This window comes from Galeopterus variegatus, unplaced genomic scaffold (assembly GCF_000696425.1).
Source record: "Galeopterus variegatus unplaced genomic scaffold, G_variegatus-3.0.2 Scaffold2733, whole genome shotgun sequence".
Lineage (NCBI taxonomy): Eukaryota > Metazoa > Chordata > Mammalia > Dermoptera > Cynocephalidae > Galeopterus > Galeopterus variegatus.
Genome location: NW_007728844.1, coordinates 166,743 through 193,253, shown reverse-complemented (window position 1 = coordinate 193,253; position 26,511 = coordinate 166,743). Strand labels below are relative to the sequence as shown.

Below are 26,511 nucleotides of genomic sequence, written 5' to 3'. Positions count from 1 at the left end.
TCTCTCTCTCTCTCTCTCTCTCTCTCTCTCTCTCTCTCTCTCTCTCTAGCTTCCTCTCTCCACATGGTCTGCTTGTACCTGCCAGCTGCCTGCCACTTTTCTGCCATGAGTAGAAGCAGCCTGAGGCCCGTGCCAGATGCAGCTGTCCCAGAATCGTAAGCCAAATAAACCTCTTTCCTTTATAAATTACCCACTCTCAGGTAATTCTTTTATAGCAACACAAAACGGACTAAAACAAGGTGCAAGCTTCCAAGGGTCCTTTCCCACGGGGGTTATACAGGACAGTTTGATAACACATGTAAAATGTTGCCGGCCAGAGAAGCTCGTTTGACACACAGCGTATCACTGAAATTAGGAAATTGTATTGGATATTGTGAGAATTAAGCTTTTTTTTTTTGTCTTTTTCGTGACCGGTAAGGGGATCGCAACCCTTGGCGTGGTGTCGCCCACACCGCGCTCAGCCAGTGAGTGCACCGGCCAGTCCTATATAGGATCCGAACCTGCGGCGGGAGCGTCGCCACGCTCCCAGTGCCACACTCTCCTGAGTGCGCCACGGGCTCGACCCTGGGGTGTGTTGTTTTTATTTTATTTATTTTTTTATTTTTATTTATTTATTTTTTTAAAGATGACCGGTAAGGGGATCTTAACCCTTGGCTTGGTGTTGTCAGCACCACGCTCAGCCAGTGAGCAAACCGGCCATCCCTATGTGGGATCCGAACCCAGGGCCTTGGTGTTATCAGCACCGCACTCTACTGAGTGAGCCACGGGCCGGCCCTGGGGTGTGTTGTTTTTAAGGGCTGGTCACATAGGTAGCCTTTGCCTGAATGTACCAAAGTTCCAGACTCCAGGAGGAAAGCAGATATTCAGCCTAAACCACATCATTCATTCAGTTTAAGTATAGTAAGTTGCTCTTATCAGTTCTGGGAATGGTGGGAACTCAAATTCCAAGTTCCCAGATGCCAGCCAAAAGACAGCAGTCAGACCTGCCATTTAAAATCTTTTCTGCACATGTATAAGGAGGAATATGGAAAAGTGAATTGTGATGTACTCACATCTACAATATAGTACTACTTAGTAATAAAAAATGACTGAACTACACTTAGAATTCTCAGCAACTAAGTTAACTGAAAAAAACCCAGACCCCAAAAGAGTGCCTACGATATGATTCCATTAAGAATTTAAAAAACAGGCAAGACTAATTGGTGACAACAGAGTCCCAATAGTAAACTCTCTTGGGGGGGGGGGGTGTATAGAGAGTGGGAAAAGGTACAGGAGAACTTTACAGAGTGCTGGAAGTGTTCTGTATCTTGATGTGTGTGGTAGTTAGTCAGGTATATACAAAAGTAAAAATTGATTAAGCTATATGCTTATTATTACTAGTGCAGCATTTCACTGCATGTATGTTGTTCCTCAGTTAAAGTAAGAGTAGACTAGTAGGGATCTAACTTAGCCACTAAACTGAAGCCAGACCATGAGGGGTTTTATATGCTATTGAGGATCTTGGCCTTTACTCTGTGGCAGCAGTTTTCAAAAAAAAAACTGTGAACCCCTGATGGTCCCCAAAACTCTTTAAGAGGTCCAAAAGTCAAAACTGTTTTCACAATTCTGAGACATAAATTGCATTTTTTCACTGTGACATTTGTGCTGATGGTGTAAAAGCGATGGGGGTGGGTAAAACCACTGGCACTTTAACAAGAATCAGGGCAATGCCATTAAGCCATAGAAGCAGTCAACGTTTTCTTCATGCTACCCATTCCCAGAAAAAAAAGTTTCACTTATGAATGTCCTTGAGGAAACAGTAAAAGTTAATTAAAATTCAACCCTTGAGTATATTCCTTCAATATTCTGTGTGACTAATGGAAAGTTAGTATAAAGCACTTTTGCTTCGTATCCAAGTACAGTAATTATCTCAAGGAAATGTGTTTATGTGATAGAGTTTCAAGAACAATAAGCCTCTTTTCTTCATTAAACACCTTTTTTTTAATTGAAAAGGACAACTGACAAACTGGTTATTCACCTTTGGGTATTTGGCAGACATTTTCTTGAAAACAAAGTAAGCCAGTCACTTCATAAAAATAACTATATGTGTTTCCAGTGATAAAATTTAAGCTCTGAAGAAAAAGTGAGAATTTTGGAAAACCTTTATTTACTACCACATGAGTATGACACCTTTCCCAATACTCAGAGTCCTCCTGATGAGATTAGTGGTGTTATTTACTAGTGTCAACATTTGCAATATCTGTATAACTCAGTGAACCAGTATTTGTCAAATGACTAACGTATGGTGTTATAAAATCAGACATGGGTAAAAGATCCATTCAAAATGTTAGATAGGCCAGTGCCTTTTAATGTAACAGCATATGAAAAATACATTCATATAGTTTCAGATTTCATGTTGCAGCTAACCTTTAAGAAGTTCGCACTTGTTGAGTGTGTTGGTATAGTATCAAAGAGGAATAATCACCATTATCTAAAAAGGCTAATAAAACATTCGTCATTTTCCCAACTACATATCTTTGTGAGACTGGGTTTTCTTCATGTACTTCAACCAGAACCACGCATAACAACAGATTAAATACAGAAGCAGACAGGAGAATTCAGCTATCTTCTGTTAAACCAGATGCTAAAGAGATTTACAAAAATGTCAAAGAATGCCACTCTTTTCACTATTTTTTTTGTTTTGGAAGATTACGTTTCTGTTAATATGTAATGGGTTTATTTTTTTTAAAAAAGTAATTAAGATGTTTACTTTTTACACTTTTAATTTCTAATGGCTAAATGTTGATAGACATGATCCACCTGCATAAAAGCTCTTGAGGTCCTTAATAATTTTGAGTGTAAAGGATTCTTGAGACCAAGATGTTTAAGAACCATTGTCTTACAGAGTAGGTGATCAAATTCGCACTTTCAAAGATCTTTAGGAACATTCAAACAGAGTGAAGACATCTTGAAAGGCTTCAGAGATGGCCATAGGATTTGATAGAGCTTAGTGGACTTGGTGAAAAGAGTTTCAGAATGTCATGTGTGGAAGGGAGAGAAGCATCTGATGCCCGACTTCAAGGATTAAAGAGATAGTAAGAGTGAGGCAGCAGAGACAGGGCATTACTCTGTACAGAAGCTTGATGGGGAAGCTAAGGAAAGACAGTGAGCCTGGCTATTAGAGGAGAGTGTGGGTTAAGGAAAGGTCTAAACATGGGAGAGATCATCTTTACAGACAGAGGTGAAAGGTATGGCTGTGATAACTGACCGAGAGGTCCTGCGGGTGTGAGAAAAGATGGACTCCAGACTGCTCTTCTAACAGGGAGAAGGACACTCCAGTATTTGGAGAAAAAGGATAGTAACTGAAGCTGTGTCAAATTGGGATGAGCAGGAATAGGGCCTATTTGACCAATTGTTCTTCAATTTCTTTTGTTCCTCAAGAGAGTTTGAGACTTTGTCATTCTCACATTGTGAAGAAAAAAGACATGCTTAGAGAAGTTGAAAATCTTTGGCAAAGTCTCTCAGTTACGGAGCACTAGGGCTCAAATTGGGATCCCAGATTCCAGACTCCCTCTTCCTTCTGCATCAAGGCAGCTTGAGAAACACTATCTGGAGAGGAGATGGAGACCAGGTCAGGGAACAGCTTTGAGACGACTCTGGAGCCTTTGTTTTTTTGTTCATGTGGAATTGTCTGTTAACACCTCAAATCCTGAAATGACTTTGAATGACTAAGAGTTTAGACAGAGAGAAGAGGTGGAATTGGTGAGTGAATATTTATCTTAATCTTTTCTAAAAGCTTAAAGAAGTCAGTGGCATTTATGGAGGTTATGATTGAGTTGGTAAAAACACTTATGACAGAAGTGTGATATGGGTCTACCCTTCATATGGTATCTATTGAGTGCCTGCAAATGCAGCAGATATTATGCTGGGTGCTGCTGAGATACAGCCTATAAAAAACCTTACGGTTTATCAAATTGGAAAGCTAACAGTGCCTACAGCTAAGAGTGTGACATGTTAAGTGTGACAAGAGCTACAATTATAGTGACCATGTGCTCTCAATATTCTTGAGCAGTCTTGGTATTTTTTTTTCTTTATTTTTATTGAGTCAAAATTGATTGTACATATTTTTGGGGTTCAACATTGAGCTGTGTTGATCAAATCAATATTACTAGCATATATGTTACAAATTGTAATTATTCTTTATGCCCCTTGTCCAATCCTGCCCTATCCCCCTTCCTTTCCCCTTCCCCCCTCTACTCACCCTAGATTTCTTCTCTCCTTCTGAAAGAATAATGGTTACTCTGTTGATTTGCTGCCCAAATGATCTGTCCAATGCTGAGAGGTGTGGTCGGGTCCCCCAATACTATCATAGAGCAGATGTTTCCTCTGTGACTCTGAAATGGGCTCTGTGGAGACAGACATTCTCCTCCGTTCTTGATCTCTGTTGCTGACTCTCCTTGTGTCAACTAACTCCAGTGGCTGGTGAACCATCTGCATGGTGGTTGTGGCATCTAGCTGCCTTTACAGAAGCTGTGGTTATCATGGTGGCTGTGGTGGACCACCCACATGGAGAAGTTTTTGGACTGCTCTGTGGTGCTGGCAGTGTGCCTCGTTGTGGGAGGGGGAGTCCAGTCCCCAGCTCCATACACTGGGTGGGCCCCGAGGTGCTGGCGTGGGGTGCCTGGTTGTGGGAGAGGGGGTCTGGTCCCCTTATCCATGCCTTGGGCCCCTGGGCAGGGCCCTGATGCGCAGTCCCAGCATGCCTGGCTGTGGGAGGGGGGTTCAGTCTGCTTCTACATTGCTTGGGTCCCTGGTCAGGACCCGAGGCACTGGCGAGGTGTGCCTGGTTGTGGGATGGAGGTTTGGTCCCCTTCTCTATGCCTCGGGCCCCTGGGCAGGCTCTGACGTGCTGTCCGGGCATGCCTCATTATGGGAGGGTGGGTCCAGTTCCAACTCCTTATTCTGGGTTTCTGGGCAGGCCCCGAGGCACTGGCATGGTGTGCCTGGTTGTGGCAGAGGGGTCCGGTTCCATTCTCCATGCCTTGGGTCCCCAGGCAGTACCCAAGGCACTGGCATGGGGTGCCTGTTTGCAGGAGGGGGTTCCAGTCTCCTTCTCCATGCCTTGGGTCCCCAGGTGGGCCCCGATGTGCTGGCGTGGTGTGCCTGGTTGTGGGAAGGGGGTCTGGTCCCTGGCTGTTAGCCCCAGGTCCCTGGGTGGGACCCTAGGCATTGGTGGTGTGCCTGTATGTGGGAGTGGGGTCCGGTCCTTGGCTCCAATCCTGGGGTTCCTGCGTGGGGCCCCAAGGTGCTGGTAGTGTGAGTGGTTGTGGACAGAGGTCCTATCCCTGGCTCCATGCCTCATGTCTCCTGGTGGACCCCAGGGCATGGTGTGCCTGGGATGGAACTAAGTTTTTGTCCTTTGCTTGCTTCTAACCTGGGGGAACTTCCTGTGGGAACCAGTACTTGAGCTGTGGTTGAGCTAAATTGCTCTGGTGGGCCCCAAGGCATTCATGGTGTGCCTGGGCCGGAACTAATTTTTTGTCCTTTGCTTGTCTCCAAAATGGGGGAACTTCCTGTGGGAACCAGTACTTGAGCTGTGTGGTTGAGCTAAATAACTGCTTTGCTGCTGTTTCCCTAGGGAAGGCTTTTTGTGCAGCTCAGGGTTTAATGGTTGACATTATAGGTATTTCCGGCTCTCCAGATACTTGGTGCACCTGGGTTGTGTAGAAACTCTGATCTGGGCCTGAGTTTTTTCATTAAACTGCACCCCATGCAATTCTGCATTCCTGACCAGGCTCCTCTGAGTGGTCCTGTGCTGATTGGGGGGTGGATTGGCTGTCCTTGCTGTGTCCCAGTGTTCTCCCGGTGGGCCCGTCTTCCCCACCGTCTGTGCTCCAAACACTTCCCATGGGACTGGCTGTGCACTGGTCCGTTGTGATCTCACCGGCCTCTGAGTGTCTCCTCTTTTTCAGCTGTTCTGGCTCCTCGCTCCTGCGTGGGTCCACAGGAACCCTGTTAGTGGTCTTGCTGTCCTGGGGGCCATCAAAATCTTCTTCTCCCCTTCTGCCTCCAAGTAGTTTCATCTAAAGGGCACAGCTGCGGCTTCTGCCGGTTCATGCTGGCTCCTGCTCACTCCTGCTCCACATGCTCCAGCATTAAAGTGGCTGTGGCCCAAAACACTGAGAGCAGTTTTTTCTTTCTCTCTTCGTGGTTTCTCCTGCCTTCATGAGTTTCATAGGTCTCTCTTCCTCTTCACCTGAGCTCTAGCGGCCCCAGCTTGGCTGATATTACATTTTTATAGTTGTAAATTCATTGATTTGTGGGAGAGAGTGACGCTGGGGACCATCTATTCTGCCATCTTGACTGGAAGTCCAAGCAGTCTTGGTATTAAATATTCCTTTGGGGCCGGCCTGGTGGCGCACTGCTGCAGTGCGCCGCTTGGGAGTGCGGTGGCGCTCCCGCCGAGGGTTCGGATCCCACATACAGACCATACAGACCGGCTGCTCACTCGCTGAGCGAGGTGCGGGTGCAACACCGAGGGTTGCGATCCCGTTGCCGGTCACGAAAAAAGACAAAAAGGAAAAAAAAAAATTCCTTTGATGTTCTCAAACTTGTCCTGTCAGCACCACACTCACCCAGTGAGCTGACCGGCCATCCCTATATGGGATCCGAACCCGGGGCCTTGGTGTTATCAGCACCGCACTCTACCGAGTGAGCCACGGGCCAGCCCCTCAAACTTGTCCTGGAAATTGTAATAATTCCTTTTCCAGACTGAGTTAGTAGAGCAAAAAAGAATATTGGGCAATAGATGTACCCTGTGGAAACTGAAGAATAACCTGAGGAATAAAGGGAGAGCCAGGTGAAAGTAGTTCCTGAATTGAGTGGAGAGTAGTTGAAGATCATATCCCTGAAAATGCCATGTAAGTTAGGCTTGATGTATTGGTTGAGTTTGGCAACTTATGAGATCGTTAACTTAGGAGCAGTTATGTACTATCTTTTGGGAGTAGTGGTGATGCTGGCAGAATGTGGATTGAGAGGATAAACAGCAGGTTAAGTAAAGATAGATAGCATATATTCTAGAAAGTTGGTGGTGGAGCAGAAGAAAGAGGGCAATGGCTTGGGAGGATGTTTTAAGTCAAGGAAGTTGTGGTTGTTTTTAGGGTGAGAGAGCCTTGAGCATACTTATACTGAGGGGAAGGAGCAAGTGGAAAGGAGAGGAAAGTCAGATCATGAAGGAAGAGAACTTTTCTAGTATCTGTTGATGTTCACTGATGGATTCATTTATTTTTTTTGATAGAGGAAGGAGGCAAGGACCTGTAGCTTTATCTCCTTTATTCTTGGTGAACCTCCTTGTCCAGCCGTTAGTCTACTTCTTTCCTTGAGTCTACTGTGTCCTGTATCCTACCTGTGCTTGTTCTGTGCCTGTTACTCTCTTTCGTATGCCTGCTTATTGAAATTCTGCCTTTTGTTACTCTCAGCTTAGAAATCTGAATTGTGAAACCATTCCAGACACTTTGACTTATTTTTCTCTTATCCTGTAGCATTTTGTGCTTTCCTTGATCTCCACTTATCTAACTCCATTTTTTCTTTCTCCCACTAAACTAATTCTGAGGGTAAGGATTATGTTTTATCTATCTCTGTAATTTCAACATCTAACCCAGAAAATTTTCAGTATTTATGAAATAACATTAGATTGAACTATGTGAAGTTGCTATTCTTTTGGTTTAAAAAGGTAGAATATTGACAATTTCATGTGGATGATCCTATTAAGTTTTTATTCCAGACTTGAGGTGAAGGACCCAGGAGAAAGTTTGACATAGAGAAGCATTTCTTAACTATAGAGTCATTAAAGTTTACCCAAAAACTTGACTTTGAGTGGCCTGGTGACTAAAGCAAACATGGAAGTTTGGCTAGAAGATTTACATTCTTCCATAGGGAAAACATAGCAGTTCCTCATGGGAAACTAGCATTTCCTAATCTGAGGTCCAAATGATAGTTTTCTAAATGCGCAGTTCATAAGTGTAGTAAAGTTTGCTTAAAATCCTGAGTATAGATGCTATAGAGATTTTGTTCAGCTGTATTATTACTTAGTATAAAACGAAGGGCAAATTGCCAAGGTACATCTCAGTGGAACCACTTCTTTGTGGTATCTAAGTATATTACTTTTTGTTTCTCCGGCTTAACTAAAAACAAAGTCTGTTTTTAAGACAAATGCTTTTAACTAAAATAAAATCTGATTAAATGGAAAAAAAATCTTAATCTTCAGATTTTTTGTGTGTGAACACAATCTTTGGACCCCAGTTTTAAAACTCCATCTGGGGGAGTAAACTGTGTACCTTTCAGACAGTCTTCCATAAATATTTCAACTGGATATTCATGAATCTGTAGTAGATGATTAGTGGTAATAATCTTGAAAGGGTCTTCAGTGTTGATATTGTGATGTTGATTAAAGGCGAACTGAGTAAAAGTCAACCCAGAGATGGTAGAGTTGGCATTCATTTATGGCAATTGAATATCTTCAAACCAGGATTTTGACCTGAAGGGAATGGCCATCACCATGTTGAGCCGTGGAAATATGGTATCTGAATTCTAGATTTATTCTACCATACAAATAGTATGAAATTTCGGGATCTTAATCTTTGTCTAGCAAATATATCCACATGGTGTGGGTTCAGATTTTTAAAGAAAGTTAACAAGTGATAGTTTAAAACCACACATGCAAAAAAAGAAACCCAGTTATGTGCTAAAATGAGTAAACAAGCTTCTTGGTGAGCTTGGCTACCATACTACTCAGTAACAAAGACTTAATCACCTATATGGAATCGGACATCTGCCACTAATAAGTTATTAATTGAGCGTATCCATGCAGTTCAGGTATTTCTAATTACTACAAAGTCTGCAAAGTATGTGGTACCCCTTTTTTTATACCTTAGGTAACCAAGGCTCAGAGCAATATGTAAGTGGTAGACCTGCTGTTTATACTCCAAAGCTTGTGTTCTTTCTGCTTTCCAAAACAGTAATTCAGAGTTTTGGGGAGGAGGCTTCTTCCTTTGTGGAAAAGGATACTTTTTTTTTCTCCCCTGAGACTGTCTCCTCTGCTTTTGTGTCCTAGGTGAGAGTCAACTATAGGAAACCACTGTGTCATAATGGGAGTGTAAACTCTTACCTATTGATGAGGAGAAAATTGAGACTCCTCATGAACCATTCTTTTTAACAATAGGTAGGTAGGTAGAACTAGTTTTATCTTGAGGCCATTTTTTACTGTAGCACTAAACTTTAAAAGAATTATTGTTTTTCTAGCATTGACAAATTCTTCCTGTAAGGTTTGTGCTGTCAAAATCTCTGATCTTAAAGCCTACTTTTCTGTCCACAGTGAAGGACCAACTAAAGGTCAAAAAGAGCTGCACATGATCTGATTTTATGGCAAAATATGCCAAAAATACTGCAGAAGCTAGTAGGTAATAATAGAATAACCAAGAAGAAAAACATTTTTTCTCATGGTAAGACTTTGGTCTGACCTGAGACCTATATGTTAATCAAAGATAAGATAGATCATACAAAGTAAATGGGTCTGTGATTACAGAGGCAGATAGTAGGTTTCTGTTTTGAAAATGAGAAACTAAGGGCTGCTTGGTTAGCTCAGTTGGTTAGAGTGTGTCCTTATAACACTGAGGTCACAGGTTCAGATTCCTGTACCAGCCAGCACCCAAAATTTTTTTAAAAACTTAAATGAGAAAGTAAATTCATTTAACTGGAGACTTTAAAAGGATCAATATATTCTACAGTAAATTCAGGTTTTAGGCAGTTCTATTTATATCATGTCTTTAGTCTTTCAATTGAGTTTTTTAAGTCAAATGGGAGGGAGAGTTACAGGGTCCCAGGCACAAAGGGCCTGAGGTCCTCATAGGAGTGGTTGCCTTAGATCTTTAGTACATCTTTCTCATTTAAAGAACAACTAGATTGTCTGCCTCAGAGAGCTCTGTGGTGGCCTCTGACCCCATGGTGTAATAATAATACTACTGATAGCATTAATTTGTTCAGCATATGATTATGTGCCAGGCACTATGCTAAGTACTTTATGTGTATTAATTCACAAAAGGTCCTATGAGATAGGTTGTTCTCTCCGTATTGTACACATAAGGAAAGTGGTAGATGTTTCTCATCTGGCTTTGTTTTTTTTTTTTTTTTTTTTTTTTCCTCCTTTCATGTTGGTTATTCAAGGTGAACATTGATACTTACTGATAAGATTGAGCAGTTTGGGGTATAAATTGAACACCTCATTTACTTTTATTCTAATTACACAGAGTCATCTTAAACTAGATCTCTGATTTGGTGTACATGAGAGAAGGGGAGGGAGGCATGCCAGATACCATTTGCTTTCAGTTTGGTTATGATGTATGTTCCCAACAGGATTAAAGGTGAGGCAGGGTGGCCACACTTATGCCTAAATCAGATTTTTTTCAGACTGCTTGAAATGGTAAGATTTTTAGAGCTTCCCCTCTTGCGGAATAAGTTTCTCTAGAAAGCTTCCCAAATCTGCACCTGTACCCTAGTCTACTGTGGCACTTTTCTCACTGGTCCTCCTGCCTCTTTCATGTAGATGCTGGTGGTCTCCTTCTGAGACTCACATACAGTTGTCATTTACTTGCCTTTAGATGTTGTCAGGATCTCGAAATCCATATGTATAGTATTCCTGCTATAGTAAATAAAAACTAGGTTAATTTTTGTGTATTAAAAGGGGCTTTTACATTTTGGTAACTTCTGATCTAGAAGATGATATTAACTCCCTAATCTGCCATATAAGACCTTCTTTCCAATTTGCTTTCCCCTCCTGTACCTAATGCTCTACCACACTGGGCCACTTTGATAATGCCACTCTTTCTGTGTTCTTCAGACCGTCTTCTTTACCTTCACTTGGAAGTATATTGGTATCTTGGTATATTCTTTCCCTTTTGAGCCACCTTGGCTTAGAGGACAGTATGTTTATGCCTATCGTAGCTTGTGTTGTGGTTGTTCACATCATCATAGTTTCCTTTCTAGATTTCAGAACTAACTTTTGGTTAAGTCTCTGTGTAATCTGATGACCCTTGGGGTGCTTACTATAGGTAGCAGGCAGTTGGTTGGTGTTCATTAGGCAGTGAATGAATGAATGAATGAATGAATGAAGCATGTAGCCTTAAGATCTGCAGGTTGTAAATGCTTCCACCTTAGCCTTTATGAAGTTGCCCTAGTGAAGCTGAGAATCATCTTAGAAATCTATGTTTGTGAAAAGGCCTTTTGTCACTGGATTTTAACCATTGTCAATGGTGCCTTTCTAGAGGGCTTCAGGAAACAACCTTGCAGGATTGTGTATTGTGGTGGTTTTCACAGCTTGCAAATAATACCAGTGTTTTTAAGAGCTTGAGACTGATATGGGGCTCAAGTTTGTCTCTTTAAGATCGTCATCCTGCAGAGTTGATAAAACTGTAGATGCTTTTGGTCATTTTCACATTTATTTACCTAGATTTTAATAGGCTAAACAAAGTGCTACCAGGCTCTTTTGTTTTGATGTGATCAGCTATGTTAAGTGCTAGGTCCTTACCTGGTCTGTTTTTTCTGTTTGTTTTTTCTAGGATAATTAGGAATGATAGAACTGGTGAGGCAGGTTACCCTTAGAAGATTCAGTCTACCAACCAATATTTCATTATCATGTCAAGCATTGGATGTGGAAAGTAAAGGAGCTTGAAGAGTGAGGAATGGTACCTAGATTTCTGCTTTGGGCATGTGGCAGTGTTACCGAGGTAGAGAACACAAAAAGAATAGTTTTCATGTAAGGGTTCAGCTCATGATTATATATCTAGGAGTTCTTTGTTTCATTCACATGTAATGTCTTACACGTCTTCTCATGCCAGTAAATAGTTGTATGTACTTGTAATGACCGCATAGAATTGTATAACTAATCAATTCTCTTTGGGTGATGTTTGTACCACTCTTGGTGTCTACCATATCCTCTCATGTAATTATATCTTCAGATGTAAGAATAACATCTACTGTATGCCAGGCACCATACTAAGTGCTTTAATACATGTCATCAGAAAGTTGATGGATACTCTCTTCCCTTTTTACAAATGGTGAAACTGAGGCACAGAGGTTAAGTAACTGTCTGACATCACATATCCAATAAATAGCAGAACTAAAACTTTTAAGCAGCTATATTGAGATGTTGCTTACATACCATAAAGTTTACCTTTCATTGTACAATTCATTGGTGTTTAGTATATTTAGAGTTGTGCAACCATAGCTGTAATCTGATTTTAGACTCTTTCCATCATCACAAAAAGAAACCTTGTAGGCATTCACCACCACCTCCTAACCTCCCCGGCTTCCCTTCTAGCTCTAGGCAACTAACTTTAGATGTGCCTATTCTGTACATTTCATATAAATGGGCTCACATAATATGTAGCCTTTTATGACTGGTTTCTTTCACTTAGCATAATGTTTTTTGAGGGTTATCCATGTAGGCACATGTATCAGTAGTTCTTTATATTGCCAAACAATTTTCCAGTGTACGGATATACCCCAAGATTTGAACCAGGTCTGTCTGGTTCTGAAGCTCATGCTGCTGCTGTCATGTCATGCTAACTTACCCCTTTGTGTCCCATTAGATTTGGAGGTTCTTGAGGAAATATCTTTATATTTTGTGTTTTTTTTCCCTCTTACTGTTTTATAAGTACCTTGTTCATAGTAAAAACTCATTAAGTATTTTAATGTGTATACACATTAAGTATTTTAATGTATATATAAAAAACCCAAGTGCTTGTTACTTTTTCTATCTCATGATGTTAGATAGAGAGAAAGAGGATGTGAATTCTTTGTATTTATCATAAAGGAGTGTAGAAAACCTAAATATCTTTTCTCTGTGATTAGGAAGAAGAAGCGGGAAGAATAAAAGATTGCTGGAACAACCAGGAAGCACCTGCGCTTTCCACGTGTAGCAACGCCAATATCTTCAGAAGGATAAATGCCATATTGGATAATTCTCTGGATTTCAGTAGAGTCTGCACTACACCCATAATCCGAGGAATTCATGATCATTTGCCAGGTGATTTTGATTTGAAAACTTTGGTGCAACAGGCTTGTTTAAAGAACTGCTTTTAGGCAGTGCATGTCGGTCTTCCTTGGGAAGCCTGTAAAGAAGAATGTTTAGTCTCTGGCAGCACTTATCTATTTTGTGGTTTGCTTTGTGGATTGGATCCCCCTCTGGGTGAAGACTGCCTTTGATTATAATATAGAAATCTATGTATGATATACAAGAAGATTAGGTGAAAAAAAGGATAGGCCAGAGGTGACAGGAGTATCTTACATATAGAATTGTATAATTTTTTTAATGGCCATATAGAATTGTATAATTTATTTAACCAATTCCCATTGGATGGTGTTTATACCACTCTCGGTGCGTACCATATCATCTTGTGTTTTTCATCTTCAAATGTAAGAATAGCAGCCACTATGCCAGGCTACATGCTAAGTGCTTTATATATGTCATCAGAAAGTTGATAGGTCCCCTTATTCCCATTTCACAAATGGGGAAACAGAGGTGCAAAGGTTAAGTAACTGTCTGGTATGACATATCCAATAAACGGCAGAACTGAAATTTATAAGCAGCTGTATTGAGATGTAAAAAAGTAAAAAGAAACAGATGAATTTAATATTTAATCCAGCATATACAGAATATTATGTCAACATATAAGCAATATAAAAACTATTAATGAGGTTTTATGTTCTCGTTAGTACTAAGACTTCAAAGTCTGGTTTGTATTTTACATCTACATTACCTCTTATTATGGACTAGTTACATTTCAGATTTAGTCATTTGTGACTAGTGGTTACTGCCTTGGACAGTGCAACTCTTGAATATTTTTATAGCTTTTCAGCATAAGTGCAAGTCAACAAGCATTTAGTTTTCATGATGTATGATACTCAATAGTGGAGGGAGAGGACCACATCTGCTGAAGATGACTCCTACCAAGGAGGACTGAATGTTCTAACAGTGTTTCATAATCTTTTGTGGGGGTTGCAACATGTTATAAGAATGTTGATGGAATGTTTTTTGTTTATTTTTTTATTTTTGGTGGCTTGCCAGTATGGGGAGTATTTTGTTTATTTTAGATAGGAGAATATATTTTTAGTTTTTCGAATGGACCCTGAAAAAAATTGGCAACTTAAAGGATACTCAGAACAATGACTGATAATTACTGTTTTCTAGTTATAAATTCTTTGATTTATTTTTTAACTTGACCTTGAAAAATCCCACAAAGATATAGGAGTATGTGAGTATTAAATAGCTAAACATTTGAGAGAGAGAGGGTCATTAAGGTGGAGACTGACTTGTGGCATCTGTAGTATTTGTTTCTATTAAATTGTATAGGAAGGAAAATGAGAGAAGGGCATACTGTGGGGGTGGGGATAGGGTAGGGGGAGCCTGTCTCTTCTAATGCCCAAAAAAAGATTTTTATGTAAAATATGTCATGAGCTAACCCTATTTTTCTTTAGCTTACGCTGAGTTAATTCAGGATGTTGTCGTAGTTCTAACACATTTGGTTTTTCTCCTTTGAGAAAATTGCATGGATTATATTCGAATAACAGTGACGATTAACAATGGCGTAAACCCCACTGGGTTGCTTCAGACATGATAAGACTTTCCTAGTTTGTAGGAAATTATTTTTCAGTTAACAGTAGGTTATTGAACTATCTAAGGGGAAGGACCCATGGTTGTTGAGAGAGGAGCCTTAAGGAGTACACAAGGGTACTTGAAAAAGTTAATGGAAAAGTAGAAGTAAAAGATAACGAATCTCTTCATGAACTTTTTGAAGACCCCTTACATGTTTGCAGTTGGCCAGTGACCTCACTGGTAAGATCCCAGACTCTGGTAAGGGTGTTACCATTACATTCTGCCCAGGTTAGTGGCTTGCCAAACTACCTGATACAGACTTTGCAGCCTCTTCAGACCCTTCTCAGGGCACACATCTAAGAGGTATAGTGGGAAGAGTACCTTGAAGAAATTGGGAAACTTGAGTTCTAAGCTTGACCTTGGGCAGTGAGATAAAGAGTTTAGTTTTCCAACCTGTTGGACAGAATTGTACCTGCCTGACCTGCCTCACAGGTTTCTGGGTTTTTTTTCCTGTCATGTCAGTAGTTTTTTTTTGTTTTTTTTTAATTGGTTATAAAATATTCATGGGGTACAAAGCTGACCATCAGTCATAAACTGTTATGGGGCTCAGACAGTAAGGCAAAACTGCAGGTTTAAGGGAACTCAAGGTGAATTTGTGGCTGAGATGGTTTCCTTTTTTATTCTGCAGGATCATAAATATATCATCTATAAGTTGTCTGAAAAACTATTCCAAAACAGAGTTTAATATATTCAGTCCTAGCTAACAGGAGATGATTGAAATTAGTCTTAGAAAGTCTTATTTCCCACAAAATAAATTTTTGTGGAACCTTAATATATGGCTTTAACACTTAAATGGTGAAGATTTAACTTTTTATTGAAGTATACCAAACATACAGAAAACTATGCAAATATAAGTGTACGGTTCAATGAATTTTTGTGTACTGAACACATCTTGAATAACCACTCAAATATAGAGGCAAAAATTAACAATACATGAGAAGCCCTTTCACTCTTTTACTCACAAAGGTATTCACACTTCCAGTTATGTGAATTAGTTTTACCTGGTTTTGAACTTATATAAATGGAATCGTATATATGTACTCTCCATATTGGAATCAGTAATTGTGGATCATTCATTCCTGTTGCTGTACAGTATTCCATTGTATGAATATACCAGTGCTTATTCATTCTGATAGTAGGCATTTGGGTAGTTTTCAGTTTGGGGCCATTATAAATAGTGCTGCTATGAATTTGTCTTTTAGTGAATTTATTCCTGTTGGGTATATTCCTAGGAGAGAGATTGTTGGGTCATAGGGTATGCATATGTTCAGTTTGAAGAGATGGCTGCCAGTTTTTCACAGCAATTACACCAGTTTACACTTGCAGTAGTGTGATGGTTTGGGTTGTTCCACATCCTCACCAACAATTGGTATTGTATTTTTCATTGTAGCCATTTTGGTGAGTATGTAGTAGTATCTCTATTTGTGATTCTATTTTCATTTCCCTAATGAAGTTGAGCACCTTTTCGTATTTATTGGCTTTTATTGATTCTCTTTCCTGAAGTGCTTCTTCTTAGGGTTGTCTGCTTTTTTGTTGTTAACTTGTAGCAGTTTTTTATATATTCTGCATATGACTTCTGTGTCTGAAATATGTTTTACAAATATTTTCTCCCAATCCATGGTTTGACTTTTTACTCTTTTTTTTTTTTTGTCCTTTTTTTGTCTTTTTCCGTGTCCGGCAACGGATTGCAACCCTCAGTGTTGCCCCCGTACCGGACCGGGGACCGGCAACGGGATCGCAACCCTCGGTGTTGCTCCCGCGCCTCGCTCAGCCAGTGAGCGGGAACCGGTCTGTATGTGGGATCCGAACCCTCGGGCGGGAGTGCCTTTTTACTCTTAATTGGTGTCTGGTGAATAACAGAACTTAAGTTTTGAGTACAATTTACTGACTTTTATCTATTATGCTTAATGCGTTGTGTCCTGTTTAAGAAATGTTTTCCTGTTCCAAGGTCATGAAGGTAGTGTATGTTTCATTTCAAAAGCTTTGTTTTACCTTTCGCACTTTTTTCAACCCATCTAGAATTTAGTTTTGTATATGGTGTAAGGTAGGGTCCTGATTCATTTTGTTCTGTGTGGATAGCCACTAGACCCAGCACCATCTTGGGGGGAAGAAATTCTTTTTCATTGCAGTGCAGTGTCACCTTTCTCATAAATCAGGCGTCCATAGTGTATGGGCAGATGTTTCTGGATACTCTGTTCTCTTTCATTGATCTATTTATCTGTGCTATGTATTAGTTACTACAGCTTTATTATAGGTTTTGATAGTTGGTAGTGAAGTCATCCAGCTTTGTCCTTTCTGATTCTTGGCTCTTCTTAGGTTTTTGCCTTTCCATATAAATTCAGCTTGTCAGTCTCCCCTACCCCACAACACTCTACTGGGGTTTTGAGTGGGATTGCATTGAAGCAATTGTGGATAATTATTACGTTAACAAGTCTTCCAATCCGTGAAGCTGGTACATCTCTTCATTTATCAGGTTATGTTTAATTTTTCTCAAAGTTTTGCAGACATCTTGTATGTCTTTTATTAGGTTTATCTCTAGGTTTTGATGGGTGTTTAATGCTTCGTAAATGATATTTTTTAGTTGTTATCTTCAATTTGTTTGCAACAGTACTCTCTGGTGTGGCAGGTTTTGGACATTTGGGTCCCTCTTACATGCAAATTAAGTTTATGATATTGTATCCTAAATATTTATGTGTGAGTAGTTTTATTATTTTTGTTGATCTGTGTGGGTTTTGGAGGATTTATGGAGAGATTTGGATTTAGGCAGCTGCCAGTTTCCTATAGGAACCAGGGAGTCTGATCTTACTGATCTTTTTTTTTAATATATATACTTTCTCACAGACACATATTACACACACATGAATATATTTATCTTTGGGGTATATTGGCAAAATATACACCAAAGAGTTAACAATGTACATGCCTATTAGAATGTCTAAAATTAAGAAAACTGACCTTATCAAGAATTGGCATACTCAAAATTTCAGTCAATCTAGGTATAAATCCAATTCAATTTTGTTTATATTAAGTATTTTCTTCAGTTAAAAGAATACATGTAGCATATATGATCTGGCATTAACCCAGAAAAGGTTTCTAGAACTGTGCTCCAGGGTTCTTTTCCTTTATGATGATCTGTCTGATGTGTTTCTTGAGATTCCGTACATATGTAATTAAGGTCACTGACTTACATGAAGTCATGCAAGAAATGCTCTTCTGCTACAACTAGATTGGATACCGTCTGCCCAGAAAATTCTTACCGTTATTCAAAGTTAGCTTAGTTCTCACCCCTGAAGACTTCCTCACATTCTCCTGCCCCGGTGTTCTGTAGCCTGTTTATGTCTGTGAGATGGAGCAAGGTCCTTCTTGGCTCTTTCTGTTTATTCGTGGACCAGTACTAAGAGGTATTATAAACAAATATATTCTCAAAGTGAAGAGGATAAGGTACAGTTCTGAAAAAATATATTCAGTTTTCCCATTTCATAATAAACCTACACAGGTAAGGTACAGGCTCTGGATGTAGATGACCTGAGAAGAAATCCTGTCTATGCTACTTACCAACTGTGACCTTGGCCAGCTCTCTGAGTTTACACTTCCTGAACTGTAACACCAGGGTAGTAGTAGTAGTAGTACCCGTTTATAGGGGTTTTGTGAAGCTTGAATGAGATGTGTGTTGAATACCTAATATAATGGAAATAACTGCACCTAGTCACTAAATGGTGGTAGTGATTGTGATGGTGTGGGTATATAATAGATTTGAAAGCATTGCTGGGGTCATGTGTTTAAAGAAAAAAAAAAAGTTGAACTAGTGGTTTTCTGTTTAGATTAAAAAATCTCTTGAAGGATATTTTCAGGATCAAGTCTTAAATATCCTTAGATACCTGATATTCAGTATTGGGCCTAGTGCATGGTACATATCATTATATAGTTGCTTAATTAATACATCCTCACAAACTGGGTGCTTAAGCAGAAAGTGGCCCTAATTTTATGTTTAAATAAATTGTACTCCCCCCACCCCACATTCAGTATTGATAACATTTAGGATTTTAGTTGCAGTTTTATGTATGTATGAATTTACACAGTCATTAATTATTTAGACTTTAGTAACTTTTACAGGTTTCTTAGATTACCATTGTTTTTTGTTTCATTCTCAGACTAGTTTGCTTGACTTTTCTGAAATATTAAATGTGGCATATATTTACAGAAAATTGTATGTTATAATAAATTATACATTAAATACCCACATGGGCCGACCCGTGGCTCACTCGGGAGAGTATGGTGCTGATAACACCAAGGCCATGGGTTCAGATCCCATATAGGGATGGCCGGTTAGTTCACTTGGGAGAGCGTGGGGCTGACAACACCAAGCCCAAGGGTTAAGATCCCCTTACCAGGGCCGGCCCAGTGGCGCACTGCTACAGTGCGCCGCTTGGGATTGCGGCGGCGCTCCCGCCGAGGGTTCGGATCCCACATAGAGACCGGTTCCCGCTCACTGGCTGAGCGCAGTGTGGGCGCAACACCGAGGGTTGCGATCCCGTTGCCGGTTCTGCTACGGGCGCGATACTAAGGGTTGCAATCCGTTGCCGGACACGAAAAAAGACAAAAAGGAAAAAAAATAAAAAGATCCCCTTACCAGTCATCTTTTTTTTAAAAAAACACCCATATAACCACTACCCAGATCAAGAAATAGAACATTACCAGTACTCCAGAAGTTCCCCATGATTCTTCTAATGAACAATCTCCCTTCCCCCAGATATAACCATTATCTTGCTGTGCTTTTCTCTATATATTCCCCCCTGTGCATATATCCCTAAAAATATTTAAATTTTGAACTTTATTCCATACTGTATGTTTTCTCTTATGGCTAGTTTATGAAACTCATTCATGTTGCAAGTGTAGTTTGTTAAAATTCATTACTATATATTTAACTTTTTTTCCTTTTTTTTCTACATGACTGTAGCATTTTAATCACATTTTATTTCTGATGTTTGACGTTTGTGTTGTTTCTAGTGTTTGGGCTGTTAAACAGTGCTGCTATGAAAATTCTTGGGTTTGATTCCTAGTACACAAACCATCTAGAGTATACCCTGGAGTAGAATATCTAGATATGAATATCTTCACACTTAATAGATAACACCAAGCTTCCCCAGTGAGCCTGAACCAATTTACATTCCCACCAGCAGGGTGTGTCAATGCCAGCTGCTTCACATCCTCACCAACTCTTGGTATTGTCACTTTTTCGAGTAGCTATTCTTGTGGAGTAATAATACCTCATTATGGTTTTAGTTTTGTATTTTCCTGATTCCTACTGAGGTTGGAGCACTTTCAGATCTTTATTGTCCATTTCGAACCTTATTCTGCAGTGTGCTTGTACAGGTCCTTTATGCATTCTTCTATCCAGTGAGTCAGATTTGTAGACATTAACTTATTCTGGAGCAGAGCCTTTTGTCAGATAACTGCGTTACTAATATTTCCCACTTTCTGGCTTGCCTGTTTATTAGTCTTCTTCTTTTTTTTTTTTTTTTTTTTTTTTTAAAAGATGACCGGTAAGGGGATCTTAACCCTTGACCTGGTGTTGTCAGCACCACGCTCACCCAGTGAGCAAACCAGCCATCCCTATATAGGATCCGAACCCGTGGCCTTGGTGTTATCAGCACCGCACTCTCCCGAGTGAGCCACAGGCTGGCCCCCTGTTTATTAGTCTTCTAATGTTGTCTATTAATGAGCATAAGTTATTTGAAAGGAGTTCTAATTTATTGATCTTTTTCTTTATGGTTAGCATTTTCATGTCATACTTAAGAAACCATTGCCTTTTTCAAGGAAATAAGGATTATTTTGCATTAACTTTGAGAAACTTTGGTTTTTCCTCTGATAATGTTATAATTGAAAAATTTTTGTTTCCCGATTGTTTGCTAGTATATAGAAAGAAAAGCTTTTCATATATTGACACTGTATACAGTGACCTTGCTGAATTTATTTATAAATACTAATAGTTTACCTATAGGTTCTTTTTGGTTTTCTATTTACTCGATCATATTGTCTGCAAATTATGAAAGTTCTTTCTTTCTAATCCCTTTACTCCCCACCCCCCGCATCTTTTTTCATTGGCTCAGTTAACCAGTACGGTGTTAAATAAAAGTGATAATAATAAGTATCTGTGTCTTGTTTCCAGTCTTGGGGGGAAGGGTTGCAGAAGTAGAACTTTTAAGCTATTTCACTATTAAGTATGCTGAAGTTTTCATGGATATTCTTTACATGATTAAGGAAATTTTTTTTCAGAGTTTGCTGAGGTTTTAAAATCATGAATGGGTGTGTTTTTTGGGGTTATTTTTATTTTTATTTTTTTTCATTTTTTTCTGCATCTGTTCATTTAACTTTTCTCCTTTATTCTATAAATACAATACAGGAATAACATTCAGGAAAGAATACCAAAGTAAAACCAATCTTGCATTCCTGGAATAAACCCAAGTTGTTCATAATATATTTTATTTAGTGTACTGCTGGATTTGGTTTGCAAATGTTGTCTTTAGGATTTTTGTATTCATGAACACAGGAGATGAGCTTATAATTTTCCTTCCTTAAAATATCCTTGGTGTCAGTCATGTTTGCCTCTTGAAACAAGTTGGAAAGGTCCTTTTTTCCTGCCCTTTAGAAGAACTTGTGTAAAATTCATAGTACTCCTACTTAAAATTTGGTATAATTTTGTGGTGAAGCCATCTGGGCCTGGAGTGGGTTTTTTTGTTTTGTTTTTGAGGGAAGGTTTTATATTATGGATTCAATTTTTTAAATAGATACAGAATTTTTCAGACTTTCTATTCTTGTAAGTTTTGATAAGCTGTGTTTTTCTAGGAATTTCTTCATTTCATTTAAATGTGCAAATTTGGTGGCATAAGTTTATATGTGATAGCACTTCTAATGTTTTAGAATTACCAGTATTCTTGACATCGATAATTTGCTTTTTTTCTTTGTTTTATTAATCTTTTTAAAAATGAACTTGTGGCTTTGATTTCCCCCATCTAGCCCCCATTCTATTATACATTTCTTTTATGTGTTTTTTGTTTTCTTTTCTTCCTCTTGCTTTCTTTGGGTTTAATTTACTGTCTTTTTATAATTTGTTGAGATGGAAGTTCTTGGATCATTGATTTTGTTTTTTTGATATAAAATTCATGTACAATATATTTGCCATTTAAAAGTGTACAATTCAGGGCCGGCCCGGTGGCGCACTGGATAGTGTGCTGCTTGGGAAGCGCGGCGGCGCTCCCGTCTGAGGGTTCGGATCCCGCGTACGGACCGGCTCCCGCTCACTGGCTGAGCGAGGCGCGGGAGCAACGCCGAGGCTTGCAATCCCGTCGCCGGTCCCCGGTCCGGTACGGGGGCGACACTGAGGGTTGCAATCCGTTGCCGGACACGGGGAAAAGAAAAAAAAAAAAAAAAAAAAAAAGTGTACAATTCAGTGGTTTTTAAGTATATTCACAAAGTTGTGGAATCATCACCGCTATCTAATTCCAGCCATCACTCCCTTCTACCATTTTCCCATTCTGTAGCAGCTGCTGGTCTGCTTTTGGTCTTTATGGATTTGCCTACTCTAGACATTTCATATAAGTGGAATGATGCAATATGTGATTTTTTGTATCTGGCTTCTTTTACTTACTGCAATATTTTCAAGGTTCATTCGTGTTATACCATGAATCTGTAGAATATTCCTTTTTATGGCTGAATAATATTCCGTTATATGGATATGTCACATTTGTTTATTCATCAGTTGATGGACATTGGGTTGTTGCCATTTTTGGGCTATTATGAGAAATATTCTTAACATTCACACAAGTTTTTGTGTGGAAATGTTTCCAGTTCTCCTGGGTATATATACATAGGAATGAATTTTTGTGGGTCATGTAGTAATTCGATGTTCAACTTTTTGAGGAACTGCCAAACTGTTTTCTAAAGTGGCTATACCATTTTACATTTCCACCAGCAATGTGAGGGTTTGTTTCTCCATATCCTCATCAACACATTTCATTGTCTTTTTATTACAGGCATCTTACTGGTGGTGAAGTGGTATCTCACTGTAGTTTTAATGTTTCTCCAGTGATGTTGAGCTCATTGGCCATTTGTATATATTCTTTGGACAGATATCTCTTCAACTCCTTTTCCCATTTTGTAAATTTTTAATTTTTTTTTAGTAAGTTGACAAATTATAGTTGTGTATATTTATGGGGTACAAAGTGATGTTATCATTTATGAATACAGTGTGGATCAGTCAGCCAAGCTAATATATCCATCACCTCAAATACTTCTTTGTACTGAGAACATTTGAAACTTCTAGTGATTTTGAAATGTGTAGTACATTATTATTTACTGTATTCACCATGCTGTGCAATATGTGGGTACCCCAAAAAGTTCATTGAAAAATAGAATTGAAAGATAATACAAATCTTTCCATGAACTTTTTTCAGATTGTTCATTGCTAATGTATAGAAATATAACTGACGTATATGTTGACTTTGTACTCTACCACTTTAAACTATTAGCCCTAATGGGTTTTTTTTCTTTGTATGTGTGTGTGGGTTTCTTTGGATTTTTTATATCCAAGATCATATCTTTTGTGAATAAAGATAGTTTTACTTTCCCATTCCATTTCAATACCTTTTATTTTGTTTTCTTGCCTTATCGCCCTGGCTAGCACCTCCAGTACAGTTCTGAATAGAGGTGAAGAGTGAATATCATTCTCTTGTTCCTGAAGGTTTTCCATCTTTACCATTAAGTATGATGTTAGATGTGGGTTTTTTTTTTTTTTTTTTTTTTTTTTTGTAGAAGCCTTTTAACAAGTTGAGGACGTTCTCTTCTATACCTAATTTATTGAATGTTTTTGTCATGAAAGGGTGTAGATTTTTGTCAAATACTTTCCTGTGTCAGTTGAGGTGATCGTGTGATTGTTTTGTCTTCTCCTTTAGTAATATGGTATATTTCACTTATTTTCATATGATAAAACCAACCTTGCACTCTGGGGATAAATTCCATTTTATATGCCACTACATTTGGTTTGCTATTATTGGGAATTTTTGCATATATATTTGTATTAGTCCATTTCTGTTGCTTATAACAAAATATGCAGAACTGAGTATTTTATAAAGAAAATGAAATTTGTTGGTTACAGTTTCTGAGGCTGGGAAGTCCAAAGTCCAGGGAACACAGATGTTGAAGGTCTTGGTGGTGGCAACAGTGACAGCATGGTATCACATTGTGAAATGGCAGAGTGTGTGGAGAGATTAACATCCTCATTGACTCTCTTTTTAAAGCCCTCAGAGCCGTGCACCTGACCACCATTATTAATCCATTCACTATTGGATGGTCCTACAATCTAATCACCTCTTCAAGGCTCCACCTTTCAATTACTATAATAGGATTTGCCACCCTCTTAACAATCACAGTGGGGGCCAAGTTTCTAATACATAAAGCCTGGGGACACAGTTCAAGGTTCAGTGAGTTTTGGGAGTACATTCAATTTACTATAGTATTCATAAGGCATATAGATCTGTGATTTTCTTTTGTTGTGGTATCTTTGGTTTGGGTATCATGGAAACACTGGCTTTATGACTGAGTTGTAAAGTGTTCCCCCCTCTTCTGTTTTTTGGAAGAGTTTATGAAGAATTGGTATTAATTCTTTTTTAAGTCTTTGGTAAAATTAGCCAGTGAAGCCATCTTGTCTTGGGATTTTCTTTGTGGAAAGTTTTTTGATTTCTAATTCAGGCTCTCTGCTCATTATGGGTCTATTCAGATTGTCTATTTCTTCTTGAGACAGTTTTGGTAGTTTGTGTCTTTGTTTTCTAATTTTACCTGAGTTTTCTAATTTATAGGTATACAACTATTCATAGTAATTCCTTACAGTTCTTTATCTTTCTGTAAGATTGGTAGTAGTGTCCCCAATTTCATTTCCAATTTTAGTAATTCAAGTCTTTTTCCCTTGGTCGGTCTAGCTCAAAGTTTGCCAATTTTGTAGACATTTTCAAAGAACCAACTTTTCGGTTTTATTGATTTTTTTCTTTATAGTTTTGCTAGTCTTTATTTCATTTATTTCTGCTTTAATATTTGTTACTTCCTTCTGCTTGCTTTGAGTTTATTTTACTCTTTCTAGTTTAAGTTAGAATGTTAGGTTATTGACTTAAGAACTTTCATATAGACATTTACAACTTTCCTTCCAAGTACTGTTTTTGCTTCATGTCATAAGTTTTAGTATATGTGTTTCTTCATCTCAAAGTATTTTCTGATTCCCTTGTGATTTTTTCTTTGCATCGAGGAAGAATATGTTGTTTAATTTCCACGTTTGTGAATTTGCCAGTTTTTCTTCTGTTACTGAATTCTCTTTTGTGGTTAGAGAATGTTTTTTGTATGATTTCAGTCTTTCCCATTTTTTGAGACTTGTTTCATGGCCTAACACATGGTCTGGAAAATATTGCACATGCACTCAAGAAGAATGTGTATTCTTCTATTGTCGAATGGAATGTTCTATAGATATCTTGTTAGTTCCATTTGATTTATAGTGTTTAAGTGTTCTGTTTTCTTTCTGACCTTCTGTTGTCTTGTTCTCTGCATTATTGAAAGTATAGTATTGGTGTTTCCAACTATTACGGTTGAATTGTCTGTATTTTTCCATCATTTCTGTCGGTTTTTATTGCATATATTTTGGCGCTCTGTTGTTAGGTTCACTGATATTTACAATTGTTATTTCTTCTTCAAGGATAGACATTTTTAGCATTATAAAATGTCCTCCTGTGTTTCTAGTACCAATTTTAGTCTTAAAGTCTATTTTGTATGATACCAGTACAGTTGCTCTAGCTCTCTTTTAGTTACTGTTTGCAGAGTGTATCTTTTTCCATTACTTTACTTTCACCCAGTTTGTGTCTTTGAATCTAAAATATGTCTATTGTATATGGTATGTACTTGGATCATGCTTTCTAAAAATTTATTCTGCCAATCTCTGCCTTTGATTTGGGGAGTTTAATCCATCTGCATTTAGTATAGTTACTGGTAAGATAGGGTATACATCTGCCATTTTGCTATTTGTTTTCCCTATGTCTTATATCTTTTTTCCTTTCTCTGTTTCTCCATCACTGCTTTCTTTGTGTTAAGTAGATATTTTCTAGTGAAAAATCTAGTGAAATTTAAATTTCCTAGTTGTTTTACTGTATATATTTTAAATTCTATTTTTTAGTGGCTGCCCTTGGGGATTACAACTAGTGTCTTAATTTATAACAGTGTAGTTCAGATGAATACTGATTTAATTTCATTAGTATACAAAACTTTGCTCCAATATTACTCCATTCCCTCTCTCCTTTGTGGTTTCTGTTAATGTCATATCAGTTACATCTTTATACATTGTGTGCCTATCAACACAGATTTATAACTATTGCTTTATTTGGTTATCTTTTTTCCTCTTTCAGCTTTAATTGACAAATAATTATATAGTATACAGTGATGTTTTGACATGTATACATTGTAAAATTATTCAAGCTAATTAACATATTCATCACCTCATACTTTTTTCTGTTGAGAACATTAAGGTCTACTCTTAGCAATTTGCAAGTATACATTATTAACTGTAGTCACCATAATTCTGTACAGTAGATCTCCAGAACTTATTCATACTAACTGAAACTTTGTACCATTTGACTGACATCTTCCCATCTCCCCTGATGGAATTTGGACGTGTTGTCCCCTCTAAAACTCATGTGGAAATTTGATCTCCAGTGTGGCAGTGTTGGAAACTGAGTGAGTCATGGGGGCGTATCTCTCATGAATGGATTAATGCTCTCCCTGGGGGGGGG

At 38.6% G+C, this 26,511-nt stretch overlaps 1 protein-coding gene across 5 annotated transcripts in view; it reads left to right on the top strand.

Moving 5' to 3' along the window:
- The window catches only part of CPEB1 (cytoplasmic polyadenylation element binding protein 1), a 95,070-nt gene that overhangs the window by 8,569 nt on the left and 59,990 nt on the right, over positions 1-26,511 (top strand). For 4 of the 5 annotated variants that reach the window (XM_008582838.1, XM_008582837.1, XM_008582836.1 and 1 more), the window contains exon 2: positions 12,886-13,060. In XM_008582838.1, the coding sequence (XP_008581060.1) occupies positions 12,886-13,060 (175 nt within the window). Of the gene's footprint in view, positions 1-12,885; positions 13,061-26,511 lie in introns of those variants that run through there. The other variant, XM_008582839.1, reaches the window with a different exon arrangement.